Raw genomic sequence first — 22,041 nt, forward strand, 5'->3', positions numbered from 1 at the left:
ACTTAGTTCCTGCACACTTCTTCCACAAAAAATAAACTGCCTTCATTTCTTGCTTTCCTTCCTTTCTTACTAAATGGCCAGCTTGTCTAGAAGCTTCATTGCTTCCTGCACTGCTTCTTTCTGTCTCTGCTAGTCTAGAAAAAGACCCAACTGTGAGTGTGCTTGTTTATGTTGAGGGTAAGGGATTGGGCTGGGGACTACTAACATTCTGCTGCTCTGATGTTCAGATTCAGAGACCAAGGAGTGGGATTGAAACCAATGAGGCAAACAAGGCTGTAGAATGAACAAGTTCCTCTGGCTCCTCACTGCCAAGGTCAAAGGAGAGTCCAGTGAGTTGCCTCTGGTCTGGGAGAGGGAGGACAGGAGGGTAGGATGCCAAATTAGAACTCTGTCATTAGGAGAGTGGGACGCTGGCCTCAGAGAGGATTAAATAGAAGCCCCTCTGATGGGAAGACTGGAGGATGGAATGCCAAATCAGAACTATGACCATTAGGAAAGTGGAGGATAGGCTGCTTTTGCTTCTCCACCCTATCCAGCTCCCTCTGTGACTATCAGAATGCCAGAGTATAAACTGGTCACCAGCCTAAAAGCTTCTTGGGCTTCGAGCTTTCTAGATTGCATGATGAATTGTGTAGCCTGATTAGAGACAATCAATGCATACAATGGATTTCCGAATCATGGGTCTGTTAGCTGGAGCATAGTCTTTAGAGTGTATCCCAGACCCTCTAAAATAGGAACAAGGAATCCAGGTAGCTTGTTCCATGGTAGGCAGTTGTCCTAACGCCCAGTGATGATGGTGCTTGGTGGCAGGGAAGGTAGGCATTGAAGGTCAGGGTAAATGCTGCAGGGGAAATGTGATTAGGGACTTGGGCCCTGGAGACAAACACCTGTATTCACATTCCACTCTGTAAGGCCTTGGGCAACTTAAGAAGTAGCCTTACACTTCCTCATGTGAAAGTTGTCGTAAGGAGTGAGATAACCCACACAGAGTGCAATTAGCAAGTGCCCAGTACAGAGTAAGTACTCAATATGTGCTAACTAGTATTACGATGGGCCTACAAGTCCCCAGGAATCCTAATCCACCTTGCCAGAGAAGTATGGCGCACACACTGAAACCATGGGTAATGAGTCAGTCCATTTCACCTGCCTTCGCTAATCAAGGTCATTTTAAGACTCACAAGGCCTCCAAGCAGCACACATCCTAAACAATAAGATGTTTGATGGAGTTGTTTTCCAGGAATTTGCAGTTGGCTGTGTCTAGTTCAAGCTCTGGGCATGCTCCTGACCTTTTGACATCACAGGGCCGAAAACTCCACCGGCAGAGGCAGATGGTGCTAAGAGCCTCCATTTTTCAAGCTGTAGATGCATGTGGCTTAGTTACACCTGTGCAGAACTACAATTACCACACCTTTCTCCAATCACCTTTCCCCACGCTCCCCACGTCTCAGGCCGCCCTCCTTCTTTATTCTTTATCCCTTATCCCCAAAATACCCGAAGCCCCTTGCCTTGGGGAAGACAGATCTGAGACTAGTTCTCCTCCTCCCTTGGCTGCCTTGAGAGTTAACCCTCTCTTTGCTGCAAACCTCTGCATCTCAGCGTTTGGCTTGCTACGCATGGGGCAAAAGAACCTTGTCCGGTAACAATACCCATTACTCAGCTCACACATTTAATCAGAGGATTTTGGCAACTGCAGGATTGTCTTTTCATCCAGGATCTCCCCTGGAAGTAGTGTCCTGCTATATCAGTGCAGCATCCATCACTAGTTTTAGTCCCATTTCAGAGGGCAGACCCTCTTTCCGGTTGTACTTTGGTCCATGGCTCTCTGCCCGCGCGGTGTAGCAGGGCCCAGCCTATCTTTACTTCTGTCAGGCTTCGGGGGCTTTCCTCATACGCCGTGTCCCGTCCGATCACAGGTCTTCCTTCACCAGGGGTGTCGGTTTGGCCTGGGCTCTCTGATGAGCGGGACCTCTGTAGGCGGACCATCTGAGTCAGGATTCCAAGCCGTGAGCAGTGTCCGGGATGACTTCTTACCGCCGAGGCCGGTGTCGAGCCCAGAAGGGAAAGCAGGCGACCTCGACTCGGCCTGGCCTGGGTTTAGGGGTTTGCTCCCGGGCCCTTCTGGCTACCTGGTGGTGGCCGCGGGCGTTCCCGGAGGCTGCGGCGTAGCTCCTGAATGAAGGTGTCTCTGAAGCGGGCACTGCGGCGGCCCAGAGAGCCCGCGGCCCCTGCCGCGAGGGCTCGCAGGCGCCGGGCCGCGTCCTGCCCGTGTAGCTGGGCCTGCAGCAGTGCAAAGGCGGTGAGCTGCGCCGCACGCCGGATGGGCCGCGACTCAGAGAGACGCTCCACCAGCCGCGGGCTGTGCAACAGGGCGGCCAGCAGCCGTCGTAGAACCATCCTCGGAGCGTCCCGGAACCTCGAGCACGCTGCTCTCGCTTCTGATCGGCGACGCCTGACTACGGACCACGTCTGCGCCGGCGCCGCCGGGTGACGACACTGCCGTGCTGGGATTGGAGCACGGGATTTCGAGTTTCCGCAGCAGCCTCCGAGCGTTTCCGGTTCCGCTTCCGCCGGGGCGGCTTCGTTATTCTCGCAGTGGCGGTGTCGTCGGCTGAAATCTGTGCACTATGTCGGGTGGCCTCCTGAAGGCGCTGCGCAGCGACTCCTACGTCGAGCTGAGCCAGTACCGGGACCAGCACTTCCGGGTGAGGCAAGCGGGGCAGCGAGAAGGGGAGGCCCCGGGCCAGAAGGCTGAGAATTGGTTTGCTCTTGTCTCATTGTGTCGTCTCCCATTCCCTGGTATCCCGAAACGCGAAGGGAAGCCTCGGTGCCTGCTGAGGAATGGATGCTGAAGGGGCGTTTGGATATCACTGAATCCTCTTCTCTCGTAGGCAGGGAATTTGAGGCTCGCTCTCACATTCCCTAGCAGCCGCTCCCTGATCCCCGGGGCAGTGCAGACGGGCGGCAGTAGTAGTGGCGTCTCACGTTTTCCCGAACGGTGCCGCGGGAAGGTGACTTTGTGATGAGGGGAAGCGGTGTCTTTTTGACACGTGGAGCATGTGGAGGCGCCATCCTGACCCAGATACCGGGGCTTTTAATTATTTAAAAAATTTCAGTTACATCAGCCAAACTGCGCTTTGGCGTTTCACGTCCTTTCCTTGGGCTAGTTAAACGGCCCTCCATAAGTTGTACCTTTAGGGAGCCCTTGGAGTGTGGAGGGGGACCAGCATGTTAAGGGTCTGGATGTCAAGATCGGAGAACTGCTGGGTTTCAGAAGAGGGAAATTTTCGTTTGGCCTAAGTCATAGCAGATTCTGTGGAAAAGGGGGAGGCTGCAGATATTAAAGGTGGGCTCTTCAGTATTAGCAAAGGCGGGGATGGGGTGGAGGTGACACTCATTAACTAGTGGTTGTTTAGTAAATTTGTATTGAGTGCTGTTGCTGAAGCCTTCTGCTAAACCTTAGAGAGGGAAGACAGTTTCCACACCCTAAGACTTCATAATCCTCTAGGGATTATGGGATTGTAAATGGAAAGACTGTAAATGTACAGATTTACAATGGAGGTAAGTAATCATAATCTAGGCAGAAATGATGAGTGGAAAGGGAGGGGCTGTGAGGATTCAGAAAATTCCCTGTGACGGGGAAGGGAGGGGTCACATACAGAAGAAGGTAGGTGTGGAGAATGTTTAAAATGCATTAGTAGGGTAGGGAAATGGAAATTTGAGGTCAAATTGAGAAAGATCTTAGATTTTCACTCAGTCTACTGTTTTTAAATGCTTACTGTATCCCAGGCATGATTTTTCATTCTATCACTTTTACAGGTCTCATTACTATAGAAAGTTCCACATCATAACCATCATGAATTTCAAGCATCCTGCAAGATTAAAACAGTGAAAGGATTCAACTTTTGCTGTTGTTTATCTCTGCAGTCTAAAGCCTATAGCTTCATTTAGATAGTAGTAAGATACTGTCTTGTAGAATTTCTACAGTGTTTCCTGAATGGGATCCACATTATTATCATACCTTAAATAAGTACTTATACCAGTTGTCCTAAACTGTAGGCTGTTTGGTGGGACATGACTTACATATGTGAGAAAAGAAGAAGGAAAAAGGAAAATGCTTCTTGACCATTATGTTAACAAATCAGTAACAGCAGTAATAAAGTGAATCTACTTTATTTAATGTCTCATTCCAGAGTCCTGAAAAACCTATTTTTAATGTATCGTTAAAATGACTCTTGTCCTGTGAACTTTTAAGGAAGTATGGGATTGGGGATAAGACTAGGTTTGGATTCCAGCTACAACTACTGATTAGATGTGTGACCCTGGACAAGCTACTTAACTGTCTTCCCTCAGGTAGAATGAGGATAATAAATTAGGACCTACTTCATTCAGCTCTGAGAATTAAATGAGACTTCCATACATGGAGATCTGACTTGCAGTCCCTTGATTCTCCCTAGAGGCAGACATATTACCTGTTTCTTGTGTGTGGTATCCATGTATATTCATACTTTTAAAAAATATAACTTGGAGCATACACTTCACATTGTTTTATGCCTTTCTTTTTTCACTTTGCTCTTGGAAATTCTAGGGTGACAATGAAGAACAGGAAAAATTACTGAAGAAAAGCTGTACATTGTATGTTGGAAATCTTTCCTTTTATACAACTGAAGAACAAATCTATGAACTCTTCAGCAAAAGTGGTGACATAAAGAAAATCATCATGGGCCTGGATAAAATGAAGAAAACAGCATGTGGGTTCTGCTTTGTGGAGTATCCTTCCTGTGTGTTTGATGTAGCTATTGGCCAGAGGTGGGGCCGAGAGTGGCTGGTACCCTGTTTTACAAGATGAGTGAGGATATTCGTTGATTAGCATCCCTACACTTACCTCTGCCTCTCCTTCCTTCTGTCCAATGTGCCTGTACTCTTACACTGGGAAAGCTAGTAACATTAACATTCTTTCTGAAATCCATTCTTTTTTCATAGTTAAGAAAAATAATATTTGAAAATGTATATGCTTATGGTGTTTCAAAAAGTCCAAAGAGCGTAGTGAAAATAAAAGCCCTATACCATTCTAAGTCCAGAGACAATCAGTTATGAATCTCGTGGGTCTTTCCAGAAGTAATCCTATGGATGTGTGGTAGCGTACTGCATGCACCCATTTTTTTTTTTCACCTATCTTAGAAATTGCTTCATGTTAGCATATGTAGGTCTACCTCTTTTTAAAACAACTATATAGTATTTCATTATGTAGATGTATATAGCTTGATTTTATAGGTCAAAACCAAAGCTATATTTACTTGTGACCATTTATTCTCTCCCTGGGAACTCTCCAAATATTGGACCTTCTGGATTTATCCTTTGATGTTTCGTTTTTTAACTAATATTTTTCGGTCATTTTGTTTGAGAAATTTTCCAGACCTGATCTACCGTGTCTTTTGAATTTTCTTTTCTGTGCCCTGAATTGTTTCTTTTGGTTGCATTTATGCTGTAAAATTTCCTTCAGTTTCTGGTGATCCCTGGGTTTCTGATTATAATTAGGGGAAAAAAGACTGACTATGTGGATCTAGGCAGAACTACTTTTTTTTTTTTTAAATTAATTAATTAATTTGGCTGCGCCGGGTCTTAGTTGCAGCACATGATCTTTGTTGCCGCTCTAGTTCCCTGACCAGGGATCTAACCCGGGCCCCCTGCACTCGGAGTGCAGAGTCTTAAGCACTGGACCATCAGGGAAGTCCCCAGGCAGAAGTTCTTAAGTTGCTGCCTTGCCTTTGGGACATGTGGATTTCTCAAATGCTAGAATGAAAAGGGATTTTATTTGGCTTGTTAATGTTAAAGACAATGCCCTAGTTCCTCCAGACAGTTCAGATCCCTATCATTTTATTTTTATTTGCCTGGGATTAAATGCCTTTCTGTTAACAGGTCTTTTTCCCACATAGTGGCTTCTCTTGTTGTGGAGAACGGGCTCTTGGTGCATGGGATTCAGTAGTTGTGGCTCGCGGGCTCTAGGGTGCAGGCTCAGTAGTTGTGGCACATGGGCTTAGTTGCTCTGCGGCACGTGGGATCATCTTGGACTAGGGATTGAACCCGTGTCCCCTGCATTGGCAGGCGGATTCTTAACCATTGCGCCACCAGGGAAGTCCCAGAAGCCCCACTTTTGAACCTATTCCCCACTTTTGATTTTGGTATCTGATTTCTGGATTCTGCAAGCTTCTTCCACTCTTCCTTCAGATACGAGGGACGAGTGCCCAGGTTTTACTTTTGCCTCTGGTGGCAATAGTGTAAAATAGTTCACAGGGGACAGAAAAGGCAAAGAAAATACTAGATAATAACCAGTCTCTAAGAACTGGAGTGTTTTTGCATCTGCCTTGAAGGTCAGAGATCAACAGTCATGACGGCAAATACCTGAAAGAAAGGCTACCGTTCATTGTTAGTGTTTTTTTCCTCAGTTTGCCCTTTAGCATTCATTTCATTCAACAAAAAATTATTGAATGCCCACAGTGTGCTAGGCATTGTGTAGATGCTGACACTGGAATTTCAGTGTTTCCCTGTGTAATTAAAGACAAGGGGAAAAAGTCCAGATCAGTATTTCCTAAACCCAGCTAATAATCATAATTACTTACAAAGATTTTTTTTTTTAATAGCACCCCGAAGATAGATTTAGTAGATCTGGTTTGAAACTACTAATGTGAGTGATATTTTGAGTGTTTCCTTATAATGAAATGCAGTGGCAATTCATATGTACCGTGACCTCTTTTTAAGGTTCTTGAATATACAGCTTCATATTTCAGGGAACCCAAAGATGCTATTGTTTTCTTGGATAACAGTTCGTGGTTAAAACCTGCACTGAACATATTTTATATTTTGCAAACCAAAATATGGAGACAGTGGAACCAGATACTTAACAGGATTATCCAAAAAATCATCGGTGTAGCCATGGATAAGTGTCATTTTTGACTGCTTCTGGACCAACCTCAAACAGGCCTGTGCAAGCCAAATGATTGTCTTTGAACTCCATCTGGTTGGATTAGTTTTTGTACTTCTTCTTAACTCAGCTTCATTTAGATGTTGCTTTCTCTGTTTACAAAAATATCTGGAGAAATGCTAATTCCTTAATAATTATAATTAAGATACTATTCAAGAGCAGATGCAGAAAATGCCATGCGGTACATAAATGGAACTCGTCTGGATGACCGGATCATTCGCACAGACTGGGACGCAGGCTTTAAGGAGGGCAGGCAGTATGGCCGTGGGCGTTCTGGGGGCCAGGTATGCAGAAAGGTTCTCTGGGTTCAGCCTTTGTGTGGGATTCCAGTCCTAAATGACAAGTGTTTTGTCAATTTGTATTTGCTCTTTTGAAAATAACTTTGTGCCTATAACCTTGGCTTGAAGTGAATCTGAAAACCACCCATTGGGGTTGGTAAATTATTTTTACACTTGATCTTAGCCAAAAGGCCGAGAAGCGATGGTAAATTATTTTTAAAAACCATTAAATAGTATATTCTCTACATCGCAAGCAACCATTATTGGACTTCTGCTAGGGGCTAAATGTTCTTCACCTGCCAAGAGTGTTAAACAAAAAGCAAAACGCACCAAAATGACTTACATTTTTATTTTAAAATAGTTTATTCTTTGCAACGTGCTATCGTTGAATGCTGAGTATGAACCTGGTGTTTGGTAAAACACCATTAGGTAGTCTTAATTTTGCAGGGCAGTTGAGCTATATTATCAGTTGCTTAAAATTATGTTCTGTTCTGCTTGAAATGTTCACATCATGACATCTGAAAAGACTTAGTTATTTGACACATTTTAGGAAGCACGTTTGTTACACTAATCTTCTCTATACTGTAACACGTTCTTTTCAATTAAGGTACGAGATGAGTATCGTCAGGACTACGATGCTGGGAGAGGAGGTTATGGAAAACTGGCCCAAAACCAGTGAGTGGTGAGAGCCCCATCATGAAAAACTCACTCCTTTGGCCTGTTGAATTTGATGTGCGTTCCCAAGGTCTGCGAACCTGCCTATTTTTACCAAGCTTTATTTAATATGTCTCTACTGAGCTGGAAGGCTCTTCATGGTTTTCCACTTAAAAAATTATTAAAGGACAGAATCCAGAAGAATGCCTTTAATTCTATAGTCTTAGCATCTTGGTTGTGTGTCAGATTACCACAATGATTTCTGTTATCGGGTCAAAAATTGTGTTCCTTAGCAACAGACTTCATGTGTAATGTTGCTCTATCAGCCAAAACACACTTCTTTTAGGAAGATTGGAAAAAAAATTTTTAAGTGTTTACCATGTTTGCATCTAAGTAGGTTCATGGTCATCCCATGGGGCCTGGAATTACTATTTTTTAAATTTTAAGTTTGCATGAGATAAAGTTTAATAAGTGGAGTTTTGCTATGTAATGTAGCTTTACTCTAAATTAGGAATAGATTTTGATAACTGAATTTTTTTCTATGTTGAATTTTAATCTCTGAAGGCAAACTTAAGAGTCAAGGGAACTTCCTAAATAGTTGGTAAGCCTTAGACAGTCGCAGGGGACACCACTTCTTATGTGCTTTATATATCAGGAAATTAGGTCAGGACTTGAAGGGTATTTACTAAACACATTTTTCAAAATACGTGTTTTAGCTAACGCTAAAAAAACCAAGGGTCTGTATTACAGGGAACCTCAACTACTCTAAGGGCAAGGGGGGACGCTGTCAGTAGGAAATGGGGAGGAAATATCAGGAGATGATGTGCGTTAAACCAGTGCCTTGACATGATGAAGGTTGCTGTGAGAGCCAGCAGATCTATTTTTTTCATTTTCAAACTGATCTTGGGAATTGAGTGGGGTTGTTTGTTTTGTTTTTAAAAAAAGAGCTTTAAGATCAAGAGAGAATGCTTAACAAAAAAATCAGAAATACTTCCCTCGGGAAATGTTTTGGCTCCTTCTCATACTGAAGTCTGTCTTGTTTTTTCCCAACTAACTAACTGTGCTGAGTTTCAGAGCCTGGATAGTGAGCTGATGGTCTCTACAGAGAAGGGAGTCTGGAGGATTTATTTTGCATTTGTAAGGCAAGAGAGAATTTCTCTAATATCATGTGACCTATTGCTCATTTTAAACTGGTAGTCGTCTAATAATTTTCCCTGATGTAAGTGATATTTTTTCATCTAGCAACAAAGTATCTCCTAATTTCCAGTAGTTTGTGAAGTTGGGGCTGAAGTATCTCAATTGAACATCTTTCATGTTACAGTAAGTGTACGTTTTCTCAAATTTAAACCGGCTATTTGAACTTTAAAAGATCTCTCTAAATTAGTTGTATTTAGGAAGACATTTGCAAATATCTAATTAATTTATTGAGGACATACATACAATTCATTATTAAAGTCTTTTTACACTGTAGTTTGAATTAATGTATTTTATATTTTGCAGTAAAACGTAACTCAGATTTCTATAGGCGTTAAAACCACAGTGGTTCCTATTTGAATTGTCTTCTGTAACAGATTTCAATAAAATTGGACCAACTTATTATTGTCTGTGTTTCCTCACCGATAATGACATTGAAGCGCTCTTTACTCTGGAATACATTCTGGGGGAATCTATGAATAGTATGCAGAATTTGCATGTCCATTTTAATTTGACTTACTAATATGGTAGCCACTAGCCACATGTAGCTAATTAACTAAATTAAAACACTCATTTCCTCATCGTCAGTCACATTAGCTACATTTCAGATGCTCAATAGCCACCCGTGGTTAATAGATAATGGAATTTGTAGGATGCAAATACAGAACATTTCCATCGTTGCAAAAAATGCTACTACTGGACAGGGTGGGCTGCTTAGAGCCCACACTGGTCACTGTTAATAGATGAGCCTTGTCGTGACTGGTATGTCACTGGGAAAAATTACTCACCAAACAGTACATTTTATCCCACACAAGAGAACACACATTTATAAAGGCATTTAGTTTATTTTCCAAAAAAATATTTTTGCTAGAAGGTTTGAGTAATTTTTACATGATCACAATCTATCTTTCTTTCTTTAAATAATTTTTTTCTAACCAAAAGGTACCATTTAAGTGGACAGCTTGTCTAGACCTGCTTTTGTTAACACCCAAATACAATTAGCACTTCTGATGGCATTCCCTAGGTCTTCTTAATTATCTACAGACCAGGAGGCAGACCCTAGCACATAACAAAGTATGTGCTTTACACCTGCTGATTAGTTCAGTTGCATAACAATTAAGCAGAGCAGGTAATCAGGATATCTCATTCACACTATTAACACACTGGTTCTCGCCTGAAGAGTCTGATTCACCCAGAGCTCCCAATTATTCCTTCTAACCCAGGGAAGTAGTATACCACAACTGCAGAGAAAAGGGGCAGCTCAACTTAGGCTAGTGCTGGCTGTGTCCCAGTTAGGTCTGTTATTTTGTTCCAACTATAATTCAAGGTGACCAATGTTAATCATATTCAATGATAAGTAGAAAATAAAATGCAAAGCCAAAAAAAATGATTTGGGGATTACTGGCAGCAACTGCTGCTTCTCCCTTCCTTAAGTGCATCCCTTCCTTAAGAGAAGGTTGGTTCTCTATGATTCTTGAGAGAACTTAACTAAAAGTTGAACTAAATCTACATTCATTGCTATAGATTTAACAAAAGGATAAAAGCAACTACAGACTGGTAAATTTGCTGATGGAGAGGACTGAGCAGCTTGTTGAAGGCACATCATAAGCAGCTTTTAGTTTGTATAAGGCCTGCCCTCAACCCCAAAAGCATAAGGTCTGCCCACCTTGAGGGCACCCAAACAACTCAGTGCCAAGCTAGTGAGAGTAAAACAATGCCTGTCTCTTCTACCAACAGCCCAGACTGTATTTCCAAAATTTCTGTTGCAAGGAAGCCATTATTGCAAACATCAGGATAAAGGCCATTCTAAACGTCGGGCTTGGGCTAAATAGAGGTTTGCACCTAATCACAAGATGGGGGAAAGCGCCTACGTGTGCTGAAGCAAGTTTCGTGAACAACAGAGAAACATTTTAACCAAACTTAAAATATTTGACATTTAAGCTAAGGCATGCTGGACGATGTACCTCAAGGTGCCCTACTAAACTGGACATGAAAGGCACCCTGGACTTGGGACAGCTCACCTTAGGTTCTCTCTGCCTCCCTGTTAAGAGCATGACCATTTCTCAGACTGGAAGAAATGGCATCTGAAACTTCGGGCATTAAGATTTTGGCCAGAACACAATTCTGTCTCTTCTGTATGCCTGGTTCTGTCAGAGAGTGAGATACGAGATACGGAGCTCTAAAGTATAAGACATTTTTAATCAATAGTTACCCATTACCAAAAAAAAAAAAAAAAAAAAAAAAACAGGCAAATGTCTTACATACAGATTTGAAAAATCTCATGTTTGTATAATTATGCCTGAAAACCTCAAGAAGACACACAACCCATTTTGTCACCTTTCCTAATGCTGATACAACCCTACCTGTAGCAGCACAAAGTGCCTCTAATATCAGTCTTTTTAATGACTTGAAGCACAATAAGAAATACTGACCTGGTTTTATACTAAGGAGTTTGAGTCTGAGGGACTAGGAAAGTGCTGGGGCTGTTTACAATGTAAACATTGGTGTTGGTGCTTGGAATGTCTGGGGATGGGAACCCTGCATGTAAACATGTTCTGACTCCACCCTCAACTGCTGGCAGTCAGCCCTACCTTATGGCCAAGTTAAACTGCACATTTTAGCTTTTTATTTTCAACACCTCACACCTAACGAGGCATAAACCGAAGCATCTTCTGCCATTTACTTGGTATTTTTCTGTACACGCTTCTGAATTTCTTATATACACATTTGTTGTTTTTCCTCCCCCAGTTCAGAAAAGATGTAGTTTAACATGCATCTTTCCTTATTTCCTTTCCTTTCCAATATCACAAAACTTTGTTAGATTAAAGATGCAAGATCCATTACTTTAATCCTAATGCAGCCAAGGGTAATAATCAGGACAGGGCCACTTCTGCCTTCCCCCAGAAGATGAGGTTCATGGAAGCAAAAAAAAGGACTCCTGTGCTGGAGTCTCAGGGTTGGTCAAGCAGAGGCAGATGAGCCCTGCATGCTGCTGAGATCACTAGAGAAATAAGAGGGAAAAAACTCATAACATTTGCTGTACTCCCACAGTTTCAAGTCTCCCTTAATACCTTTCCTGTTCTCTCCTCCCCACCCACGTGCAAAATACCTGAAGTCAGTCTTCGGTTTTGAATGTTTATATTTTAAATACCCTTGAAATAGAAAGGTATTTCGCAAATCTTAATTTCTTCCATATGGGAAACAATTACTCTTAGAAAGGCTGAATTCTCATTTGTTTGACCACTAGTTTTGACAGATAACTAATTTTTTAATGGGTCAAAACCTGAAAAGTCCAGGGAATCAGTGTTCCAGTAAAAGCCTTTGTAAGATTAAAGCATTTACTATAAATGCTTCTTAAAACCAAGATTGAAATCTCTCATGTGTGAAGATAAACGGACCCTCAAGGTCACTGTCTTTTTCTCATACCTTAATCAACTCTTCCAAAGCAGGCACTGTGCTTACAAGTGTGCCTCCATAAATAGAACAAATCAGTCAGTTTATGGCCACTTCCTTTTCACCCTTCAAAAGGAATGTGACTCACTTGGAGAGGGAAGTCAGTGAAAGGTGCTGCTGGTAAAAATAAAGCAGGACTGGCTTTGTCGGAAACCCCTTCTAGCTACCCTTTATGCCCCAGGGAACATCTACTATTCTCAGAGTTGCGTTGTATCAAAAACATCCTGCATTTTTAGGTTCTGGAATTAAAATTTAAACCTGTATTCAGTTCACATCTAACTAAGTTTCAAAAGCTGCACCAAATCTACTAGGCTTTTTTTTTTTTTTTTTTAATACTCTGCACTGCATGCTCTGTCTATATGCATGCGTTTGGATAATAAATATTAAATATGGGGGGACACACACACACAGAACCCATAAAATTAAAAATGAAACCAAACTGAACATTAAAAAATAGTACATGGTAACTAGGGAAATGAGTAAGGGCAGAAAATAAATTTGAGGTAACAACAGTGGCCCAACACCACTGATCTGAAATATCTGTAAAAATTCAAATAAGTTTGGAGATTCAAGTAACAAACCATCTGCTCCAACTTGGTCAGACTTCCCAGAGTCCCTGCTGAGTTTCAGTCCATGAGCCGGCACTCACACAGCTCCTTGTAAATCCTCTTCCGCACTCGGGGCATGTCTTCTTGGGAAAACTGGAAAGGCTGCTCTAAGGCGAGGCACTTGCAGTACTGCAAAGGTCCCAGAAACACTTAAGTGGCACGTGGAGTTATGTACCAGCCTAATGTATTTTACTAGATGCAGACCTAATAGAATAGGGTCTAAGGCAAATGTTAAAGTTTGTTTAAACTTGTAAAACTGTTTTAAAACATTTACCTCCAAATTATAGTCAATTTTCCAGGCAAGTATATGTCTTGGGATTCTCCCTCCCTCCGCACTCAATACTGTGAAAAGCAAAACCGATGAAGGGGCTCCAATTCTTCTCAAGGTGAGACCTGCTGAGAATGCAGCCAGACCTAACATGGCCTTTAAGTGAGAACTTGAATTTGTTTACAAATGTTGAGTCATATGAGTGAGCCCATCTTCCAAGATCTTTGGAAATCTCTAAATTCATGGATTATATAATTTCCTTCATAAATGTAATGTATAACAACTTTTTCAATAGCCCTTTGAGACCTAAGATCTACAGCATGAGAAAGCAGTGTTTAAATGTGGCCCTTATTTAAAATCTAATTAGTTTTTACTCTGTGGTTAAAGACCACCTGCCAACGGTTAGAAAAATATAGTTAATACCACCAATGCCAAGGGTCTATGAAACAGACAAATTCACGTCAGTCTCCAATGTGGCTTACCAATAGCCTCTGATAAGACATGGATGATACTAATTATTCATCCTCAGCCTTAGAAGGTGGTTCTTCCTAATGATAATATATGAAAATGCAGAAACTACTGCTTCCCAACAACAAAGGAGGGTTGGGAGGAAAAGTGTTCTGTTATCTGTACCTAGTACCTGTATACATCAGAGGGATCCCACTTCTCCTCCCTAAACCCAATAAATTTATAAATTGTAAATACTGAAAAAACTTTCTTTACCTGGAGCACAAATACTCCACAGTCACTGTCATTTTTCTGTTGTGGAATACACTAAGGGGAAAAACAAAACGATCATTAAAATAAAACCAAGTATTCCTCTTCAGGTAAGAAAAGCTGTTTTTATGGAAAAATGAGCAAGACAGGAAACTTGTCTGTATCCAAGACAGCTGGTGTGTACCTCTGGTATTCAAAGTGTTTGAGTTTATGGAGGCATCTGGCCATGAAAAGAGCTATCAATCAACCACAACTTAGAACGTTTTGCCTAAATATGAGAAGTGGGAAATCAAATAAAATCCTATTTTAAAACTTCCCTTTGGATAATTAGTTTTGCTGTCAATTCACTGACAATGGAATCAAATGGAATTGTGGATCAGAGAACGCAGTGCCAGCGCGCGGCCTGGACTCTGAATACTTAGTAACAATGCTGCTTGGCAGTCTTCCCTTTTCATCTCGTATTTCACAACTCTGTCCTATTCTTTTAAAGACATGGTAAAGGTAAGCAGTATGTTTTCCAAAGAACTGGTTACTGTATTCTGCCTAAAGTGTTGGAATATGAAAGATCCTGATTAAATTTAGAATACCTGGATATACTACTGGGTAAATTCAGAATATTCACAAGTTCAGTTCTGGTTTGAACTAATATACTAGGTTATTGAAAACACAAAACATAAGTTTAGAAGTTAGCATTTAGTACAGCTCAAGGATAAACAAATAAGCCTTGTCCCTTTGGGTTTGGGTTAAAGGTTTATTTCAAGACCCTGCCTTTTTAACAGTGTCTTTGATCCGGATAGACCTGAGATCAAAGACTTCACTCTGTCAATAGTTTTGATGGCCTTTGGGGAAGCTCACACCTAGGATTCAGTTTTCTCATCTATAATAAAGAGCTTCTTATCCCTAAATGACCTGCCTACCTCACAGACTGTAAGGATCAAATAAGATCATACATACAAAAACACTATGAAAACAAAGCAGTGCCCATAAAACGGAAGACACTGATACTTGTGACAGGGTTAAGAGGCTACGCCTGCTCACTCTGCCCCTCACACAGCTTTTATGTCTATGGCCAAACATAGTGCTGCTTCTAGACTGTTCAGACTGAAGCACTCAGGCCACTTGTCTTCCCCAAATGCCTGGAAAGCAGCCCAGTGCACTTGCTCCCTTAGTGAATCCAAATAGTCATTTCAGTATTTCTCTGGGTCTACATGAGTCATCTGGAAATAAGAGCCATGAGGCAAGAGGCAGGTGCCACCAAAAAAAATTTTTCCTTTTTTTCAACAGAGCAACTATATCATTAGCAGCTGCCCCCGGGATGAAATGACTGAATTTATTTGCCCCAGCAGGCAGTGGGAAATTGGGCAGCCAGGTGATGAATACTGAACTGAGGTTTACTCTGAGCTGCCTCCCTGCAGCCTCTAGGCTCTCTGTTGGTATCTTCATGATCAGTCTTCATGTGCTTTTAAAGACACCCACCCCCTTAGACAATTCCAGCCCCTTGACATGCCTGGGTTTTCATTTTTATCACTTACTTACCTTGGTAACAGCAGTCTGCCAACCCTGAAGAAATTCAGGTCTATTTTTTTCTCTGGCTTCAGTCAGCAAATACTTTCTTATATTCTGGTTAAAAAGAAACCACAACACAGATGCTGTGTTCCATCAGTTGGTGAAAAATGGAACCTGCCCGCAGCAGACAGAAGCAAAGGAGGAGGCTGTGGCCCCACCACTGGGCAGAGTATGCATTAAAGAGTTTAAAGCTGGAACTTGATTTCAGACCTTTTTCACTTTATAGAGTGAAGGACTCAGACCTTCTGTACTGTATGCACTTAGACTGTGGACACTGGTATATGCTTTAATTAGATCTTTTTATGAGATGGTCAGCCTTTTCCAGGAGTAAGTCAACTTGCTGAATTTGAAACTTAAATAAATACTGGCAAAACAAAAAGAAAGGCTTAATTACTGCCAATGCTCAACAAAGGGAAGGAACCCATGGCAGAAATCATTAATAACTGAAATGAAATTTAAACATTCTAGCCTTAGATATACTCCATGTTTTTGAGGGCTGCAGGTAAAAGTATCATTCAACTTCTAGAAAGTGATACTTAAAACCCATCCTGGATACTAAATACAGTCAAGTCCACTGCTGAAATCTCTACCAAGATGAAGCCTACTGGAGTTCCTAATTTTCCCTTATGCCCTCCACCTCTTTGTGTATCTTTCTCTGCCTATCTTTTCTAAGGGTGGTCAGAGGTTACATGAATTAAATTAACCCCCTGAAGGTGGAGCAGAAGTATGTATGTACATGTAGAGATACAAGTATGTGTCTGTATATACATACATACATATACACATACACGTATCTGCAGATTCATATTTTCTTTCCATATATGGTATCATTCTGCAACTTGCTTTTCCAAACTCAGTATGTCTTGGAGATCTTTCCACGTTAGGACACAAAGATCTACTATATTCTTTTTAACTGCTATTGTCAGTTTAATATTGTGAATATACTACAGTGTATGTATTTAGCTATTCTGTTAGTAGAGCTAAATTTAGGTTGTTTTGACTTTTCACTATTATCAGTAATGCTGCAATGAACATCCTGGTGTATGCCCCATTCTTGTGTGCATATACAAGTATTTTTATGTAGTATATACCAAGAAATAGAACTGGTATGTAATAGGATATGTGTCTTTTTAATTTATAAGGCACTTAGAATTGCTTAGAATTGTAATTGTTCCCCAAATGGCTGTATCAATTTATACACTCCACCAGAAATTGAAAATGCCTGTTTCATACACCCACTTTAGTACCATCAAACTTTTCCTAACATAATAGGCAAAAAATGGAACCCTGAGGTGGTTTTAATTTGCATTTCCCATATTTCTGGTGAGGCTGAGCATCTCTCCATGTGTTTAATGGCTATTTGCATTTTTCCTAAAAATTACTTATTTTATCCTTTGTCCCTTTCTATTAGATACTTCTTTTTCTTATTCATTTGTAGTTCTTTTTATATTCTGGATAGTGACTATTATCTATGTCACAAACATTTTCTCCAAATCTATCCCTTTTAACTTTATGACAGACAGAAGTTTTAAATGATGACATGGTCAAATTTATCAATCTGTTCCTTTATGTCTTTTGCTTTTTTTGGTTCTGCATAAGAAGACCTTCCATACTCTTTGTGTTTTATATTTAGGTCATTATTCCATCTGGAATTTGTTCTTATAAATAGTATGAAATAGAATCTGTATTTTACTTTTCCAAATAGATAGCTAATTTTCCCAATGGCATATATTGAATAGCCTGTCCATCCCCAACTTTATTATATACTAAGTTCCCACATATACATGAGCTACTTCTAGATTCTCTATGCTGTTCCACCAATCCACTTGTCTATTCCTAAACCAATATAATTAAAATAGCTTTAATTTTTAAAACTTTGTGATATGGTTTGACATCTAGTAGACCAAATATTCCTTTCTTCAGTTTTGATCTACTTCAAAACTATTTTAGCTGTTCATGCACATGAATTTTGCAATATGAATTCTAGGATGAGCTTATCAGGTTTCATTCAAAATCCTCCTGGGAAATTGATTAGGACAGAAATTAGTATATATTAGTTTAGGGAGAATTAATCTCCTTCCAATACTGAGTGTGCCTGTCTTCCCATCTATTCAGATTTCCTTTAAATACTTTAGAGTCTTCATCTCAAAGAATGTCCCCATTTTTTGTTAGGGTATATTCCTGGGTAATTCATGTCTTTGCTACTTTTGAAAATGGAATCTTTCTGTTTTCATTTACATTTTCTAACTGTGCGGGAGAATCAGGAAACATACTGATTTTTCTTGCTTTGTATCCCACCATCTTATTGAACTCTTATTAACTGAACTCTAATATTTTGCCAGATGATTCTCTTGGCTATAATACATTCTACAGAAGTTACTCTGAAGATACAAGCCAATTTTAGCTCTAAGAGAAACCAAGGAAAATGATTTCTATCCACATCCAAAATGTATTTTTAAGGGAAAGACAGAAAAAAATCTGATGAAATCCAAAACAGGGCATGTATCTCAGAGAGGGATCCAGATCATGGACAGCTACCTCTTCCCACCTGGAGATTCCTCTTGTCCTTTTCTCTGCCAACATTTTTGACATGACATGACAGAAACTGATCATCTATGGTACTGACTTCTGTTGTTCTATCCTAGAGCTGAGATACCATCTGGTCAATCACAAAATAAATGGGGAAAAAAAAGGGGGGGCAGTATATTAACTTACCTCTACACAAAACTTAAAATGAATGCCTTGGGAATCATAAAATGAAATAATTCGATTAGAGAGTGTCACAGTAATGAGAGACCAGTGGACTTCCAGGTGAATAGGAATCAACAGAAGACTCTTTTTAAACAAATCCACCTGATCAAGGAAAGAAAAAGAAATGTAGCCATCACCACAGGCTTTCCAAACCAACAACAAACAGCAGCTTCCATTTACTGACCTTTGACCTGTCCAAGGTCATAAAACTAGGAAGTGGTGAAGCCAGAATCTGAACGCAGATCTTAGCCTAAAGCCCATGTTTGTAACTAGTAAGCTAAAACACACAAGAAAATTGAAGATACAGAAAGCACTGTTTTCCATTTAACCTGCTAAACCTGTGCTTATTAACTACCTAATATGACTTAGCCCCTTATTTTTAAGCTTAACTTATTATATACATATTTGACCTAGAATCAATTCTTATTTAGGAAGGAATTGTGGTATTAGAAAACAACATAGCCGCCTTTTAGCCTTCTATCTTTCTACAGATTCAGTACAGTAGTTAAGATCACAGGCTCTGAAGTTAAGTCTGGTCAAGTTCAAATTGTAGCTCTGCCACTTATTGGCCAGATGACTTTGGCAATTTTCATAGCTTCTCTGTGCCTTGATTTCCTCAATTATAAAATACAGATAACAATAGTACCGACCTTATGAAGTTGAGAGTGACAATAAATGTAAAATGCACACAAGTGTGCTTAGCAAATTATATGTAGCCAATAAATCTTAGCTGTTATCATTAACACTACCTCGAATCTCTCAGATGTCGAAATTGAGAAAAAGAGCCTTGATAATTCTTCATGTCCTTCACATCCTCACTCACCCTTCATATCGTAATACATATCGTTTAAAAATCTAGAAATATTCACTATACCACTCAAAATCCCAGTTGTGGACTGGATGATAAAGTAGTAGGTACTCAATAAACATTTGTAAAAGAGTGAATGGATTTTTCTCAGGCGTTTCTTGTATTTTAGTGATTCCCTGGGTTAAAACAATTACAGGGCTATTTTCTTTTTTAATTATTTATTTTATTTTTGGCTGTGTTGGGTCTTCGTTGCGGTGCACGTGCTTCTCATTGCCATGGCTTTTCTTGTTGCGGAGCACAGGCTCTAGGCACAAGGGCTTCAGTAGTTGTAGCACGAGGGCTCAGTAGTTGTGGCTCACAGGCTCTAGAGCACAGGCTCAGGAGTTGTGGCGCATGGGCTTAGTTGCTCTGCAGCATGTGGGATCTTCCCGGATCACGGATCGAACCCGTGTCCCCTGCACTGGCAGGTGGATTCTCAACCACTGCGCCACCAGGGAAGTCCCTACAGGGCTATTTTAAACTAGATTCTTAGAAACTATTTCTCAAGCGTTCTTTGCTTTCTGATATTCAGATAATGTCGTGTTCTAGAAGAATCTTCTACCAGTCTACATGACCTTGTAACAAACCACTTCTGCTTTTCAGTTTCTGTATCCATAAACCTGGGAGGTGAGGTGGACAGGAAATACTAAACAGGACAGACAATTGGTCCTTTCCAGCTCAAAAATTCTAAGTAACTAAAACTAGAAATCATATTTAAAATACAGCATTAAATGAGACCAAATTTACACTTTTCTCAAAAAGACACTTTTTTCTTAATTATAAATCAATTTTAAAATAAAAATTACAAAATACAGATAAAAGGATATACTTCAGTTTATGTCTTTCCAGATCTTTGTCTTTTTAATATATTAATTTTCACACACACACACACACACACAACCTTATTACATATATGTAATTAAGAATGACGTGTGTGGAGTGACTAAGGTAGAAAAATAGAAGATGTGATGATGAAGAGTCTGGTTGTTAACAGGCTTTCTTAGATTGAGAGATAATGTCTAAACAAGACTGAGTTTGGAGCACATTTCTTCAACATGTGTAGGTTAAAGGTTTCACTTGTCAGGTGGAGTGTGTATTGAGACTGTGTATTGAGACTTGTGTATAAACAAGAAGGTAGGCACAAAGCCCTCTGGTTATCAGAGGATTTAGCTTCAGGAGAAATGGGGGGTTATCTACTCTAGATGGCAAAGAGTTGGGAGAGGCTCATGGGCTTGGCATGCTAATAAGGTAGAATTAGAAGATGAACTTTCAAAACGCATTGTTTACAAAAATCTTTCTCAATGAACTATGCCCTCTCTGTATGTATTAAAAAAGTTGGTTTCTCATTTGGATAATAAAGTGGAGAGCTAGTAGTGGGAACTTATCTAATTCAAAGTTAGTACTTAAATTTCTAAGAGAAATATATCTGAAACAGTAACAAGTTGTATATTGCCAAAAACTACAGGAAAAAATGAAATATAATGCCTTGATTTGGAGATGAAAAGAGCTTGAAATACATAAAGTACTTTAAAATTGTAGAAAATATAGTTCAAAATGATGAAATAAGAATATGCTACAGCAGGAGGGACAAAAAAAAAAAAAAAGAATGATGTGTGTGGTCAATTGTATTACTGATCTCAATTATTTGGTGTCCTCCCTGTAAGAGGATTATACAGAACTACCTATTACCATGTGGCTTCACTGCCCCTTCCAGGGGGAAAAATGTAGTCATATGATTCGCTGTAAAGAGAAATGAACTTATGTCATGACCAAGCTGAAACTTCAAGAGCCATCATGTGGCCCTGAGACTGACATGTCTGAAGATTAGGTGCTGCTCCTTCAGTTTGGGTCCCATTAAAGGAATAAAGATGAGAAAACACAGGATCATCTCCTTAGATATAGGGAAAAGCATTTGATAAAATTCAACATCCATTTATGATTAAAAGCTCTCAGCAAACTAAGAATAGGAGGGAACTTCCTTAACCTGATAAAGAGCATCTACAAAAAACCTACAACTGACATCATAAACAGCAGTGAAAAACTGAATGCTTTCCTCCTAAGATTAGGAACAAGGCAAAGGTGTCCTCTCTCATTACTTTTATTCAACAATGTACTAGGGGCTTCCCTGGTGGTGCAGTGGTTGAGAGTCTGCCTGCCAATGCAGGGGACACGGGTTCGAGCCCTGGTCTGGGAAGATCCCACATGCCGCGGAGCAACTAGGCCCGTGAGCCACAACTGCTGAGCCTGTGCGTCTGGAGCCTGTGCTCCGCAACAAGAGAGGCCACAATAGTGAGAGGCCCGCGCACCGCGATGAAGAGTGGCCCCCGCTTGCCACAATTAGAGAAAGCCCTCGCACAGAAACGAAGACCCAACACAGCCAAAAATAAATAAATAAATAAATATTAAAAAAAAAAAAAAAGAAAACCAGTCTCTTTAAAAAAAACAAAAAAACAAAAAAAAACAATGTACTAGAAGTCCTAGCCAGTGCAATAAAGCAAGAAAAAGATGGCATACGATTTGGAAAGGAAGAAATAAAACAGTCATTACTTACAGACATGACTTTCTATGAAATTCTCACATAATCTACAAAAAAGCTCCTAAAACCAGTGAGTGAGATTGACAAGTCACAGGATACAAGGTCAATTTACAGAAATCAATTGTATTTCTATATACTAACTGCAAACAATTGGAAGATAACATTTTAAAAATTCTGTTTTTAGCAGTTT

General features: G+C 40.3%; 3 protein-coding genes across 14 annotated transcripts in view; 1 reads left to right on the forward strand and 2 right to left on the reverse strand.

Annotated features, from left to right (window-relative positions):
- Positions 1–1,649: 1,649 nt before the first annotated feature.
- NCBP2AS2 (NCBP2 antisense 2 (head to head)) lies at positions 1,650–2,443 on the reverse strand. Its single transcript, XM_059922098.1, has one exon. The coding sequence runs from the start codon at positions 2,392–2,394 to the stop codon at positions 2,095–2,097; it is 300 nt and encodes a 99-aa protein (XP_059778081.1). The 5' UTR covers positions 2,395–2,443; the 3' UTR covers positions 1,650–2,094.
- Positions 2,444–2,551: 108 nt separating this feature from the next.
- Positions 2,552–22,041, forward strand: part of NCBP2 (nuclear cap binding protein subunit 2) — a 30,267-nt gene continuing 10,777 nt past the window's right edge. The window contains exons 1-4 of one of the 2 annotated variants that reach the window (XM_059920842.1): positions 2,552–2,702; positions 4,586–4,767; positions 7,125–7,263; positions 7,865–7,932. In XM_059920842.1, the coding sequence (XP_059776825.1) occupies positions 2,625–2,702; positions 4,586–4,767; positions 7,125–7,263; positions 7,865–7,932 (467 nt within the window). In that variant the 5' untranslated portion in view covers positions 2,552–2,624. Of the gene's footprint in view, positions 2,703–4,585; positions 4,768–7,124; positions 7,264–7,864; positions 9,508–22,041 lie in introns of those variants that run through there. The other variant, XM_059920841.1, reaches the window with a different exon arrangement.
- The window catches only part of SENP5 (SUMO specific peptidase 5), a 44,637-nt gene continuing 29,893 nt past the window's right edge, over positions 7,298–22,041 (reverse strand). For 5 of the 11 annotated variants that reach the window (XM_059920834.1, XM_059920829.1, XM_059920831.1 and 2 more), the window contains 4 exons: positions 18,433–18,570; positions 15,688–15,771; positions 14,158–14,208; positions 9,931–13,295 (listed from right to left, as the gene is read on the reverse strand). In XM_059920834.1, the coding sequence (XP_059776817.1) occupies positions 13,185–13,295; positions 14,158–14,208; positions 15,688–15,771; positions 18,433–18,570 (384 nt within the window). In that variant the 3' untranslated portion in view covers positions 9,931–13,184. Of the gene's footprint in view, positions 7,312–9,930; positions 13,296–14,157; positions 14,209–15,687; positions 16,082–18,432; positions 18,571–19,870; positions 19,936–22,041 lie in introns of those variants that run through there. The other 6 variants (XM_059920833.1, XM_059920836.1, XM_059920835.1 and 3 more) reach the window with 6 other exon arrangements.

This window comes from Balaenoptera ricei, chromosome 4 (genome assembly GCF_028023285.1).
Source record: "Balaenoptera ricei isolate mBalRic1 chromosome 4, mBalRic1.hap2, whole genome shotgun sequence".
Taxonomy (NCBI): domain Eukaryota; kingdom Metazoa; phylum Chordata; class Mammalia; order Artiodactyla; family Balaenopteridae; genus Balaenoptera; species Balaenoptera ricei.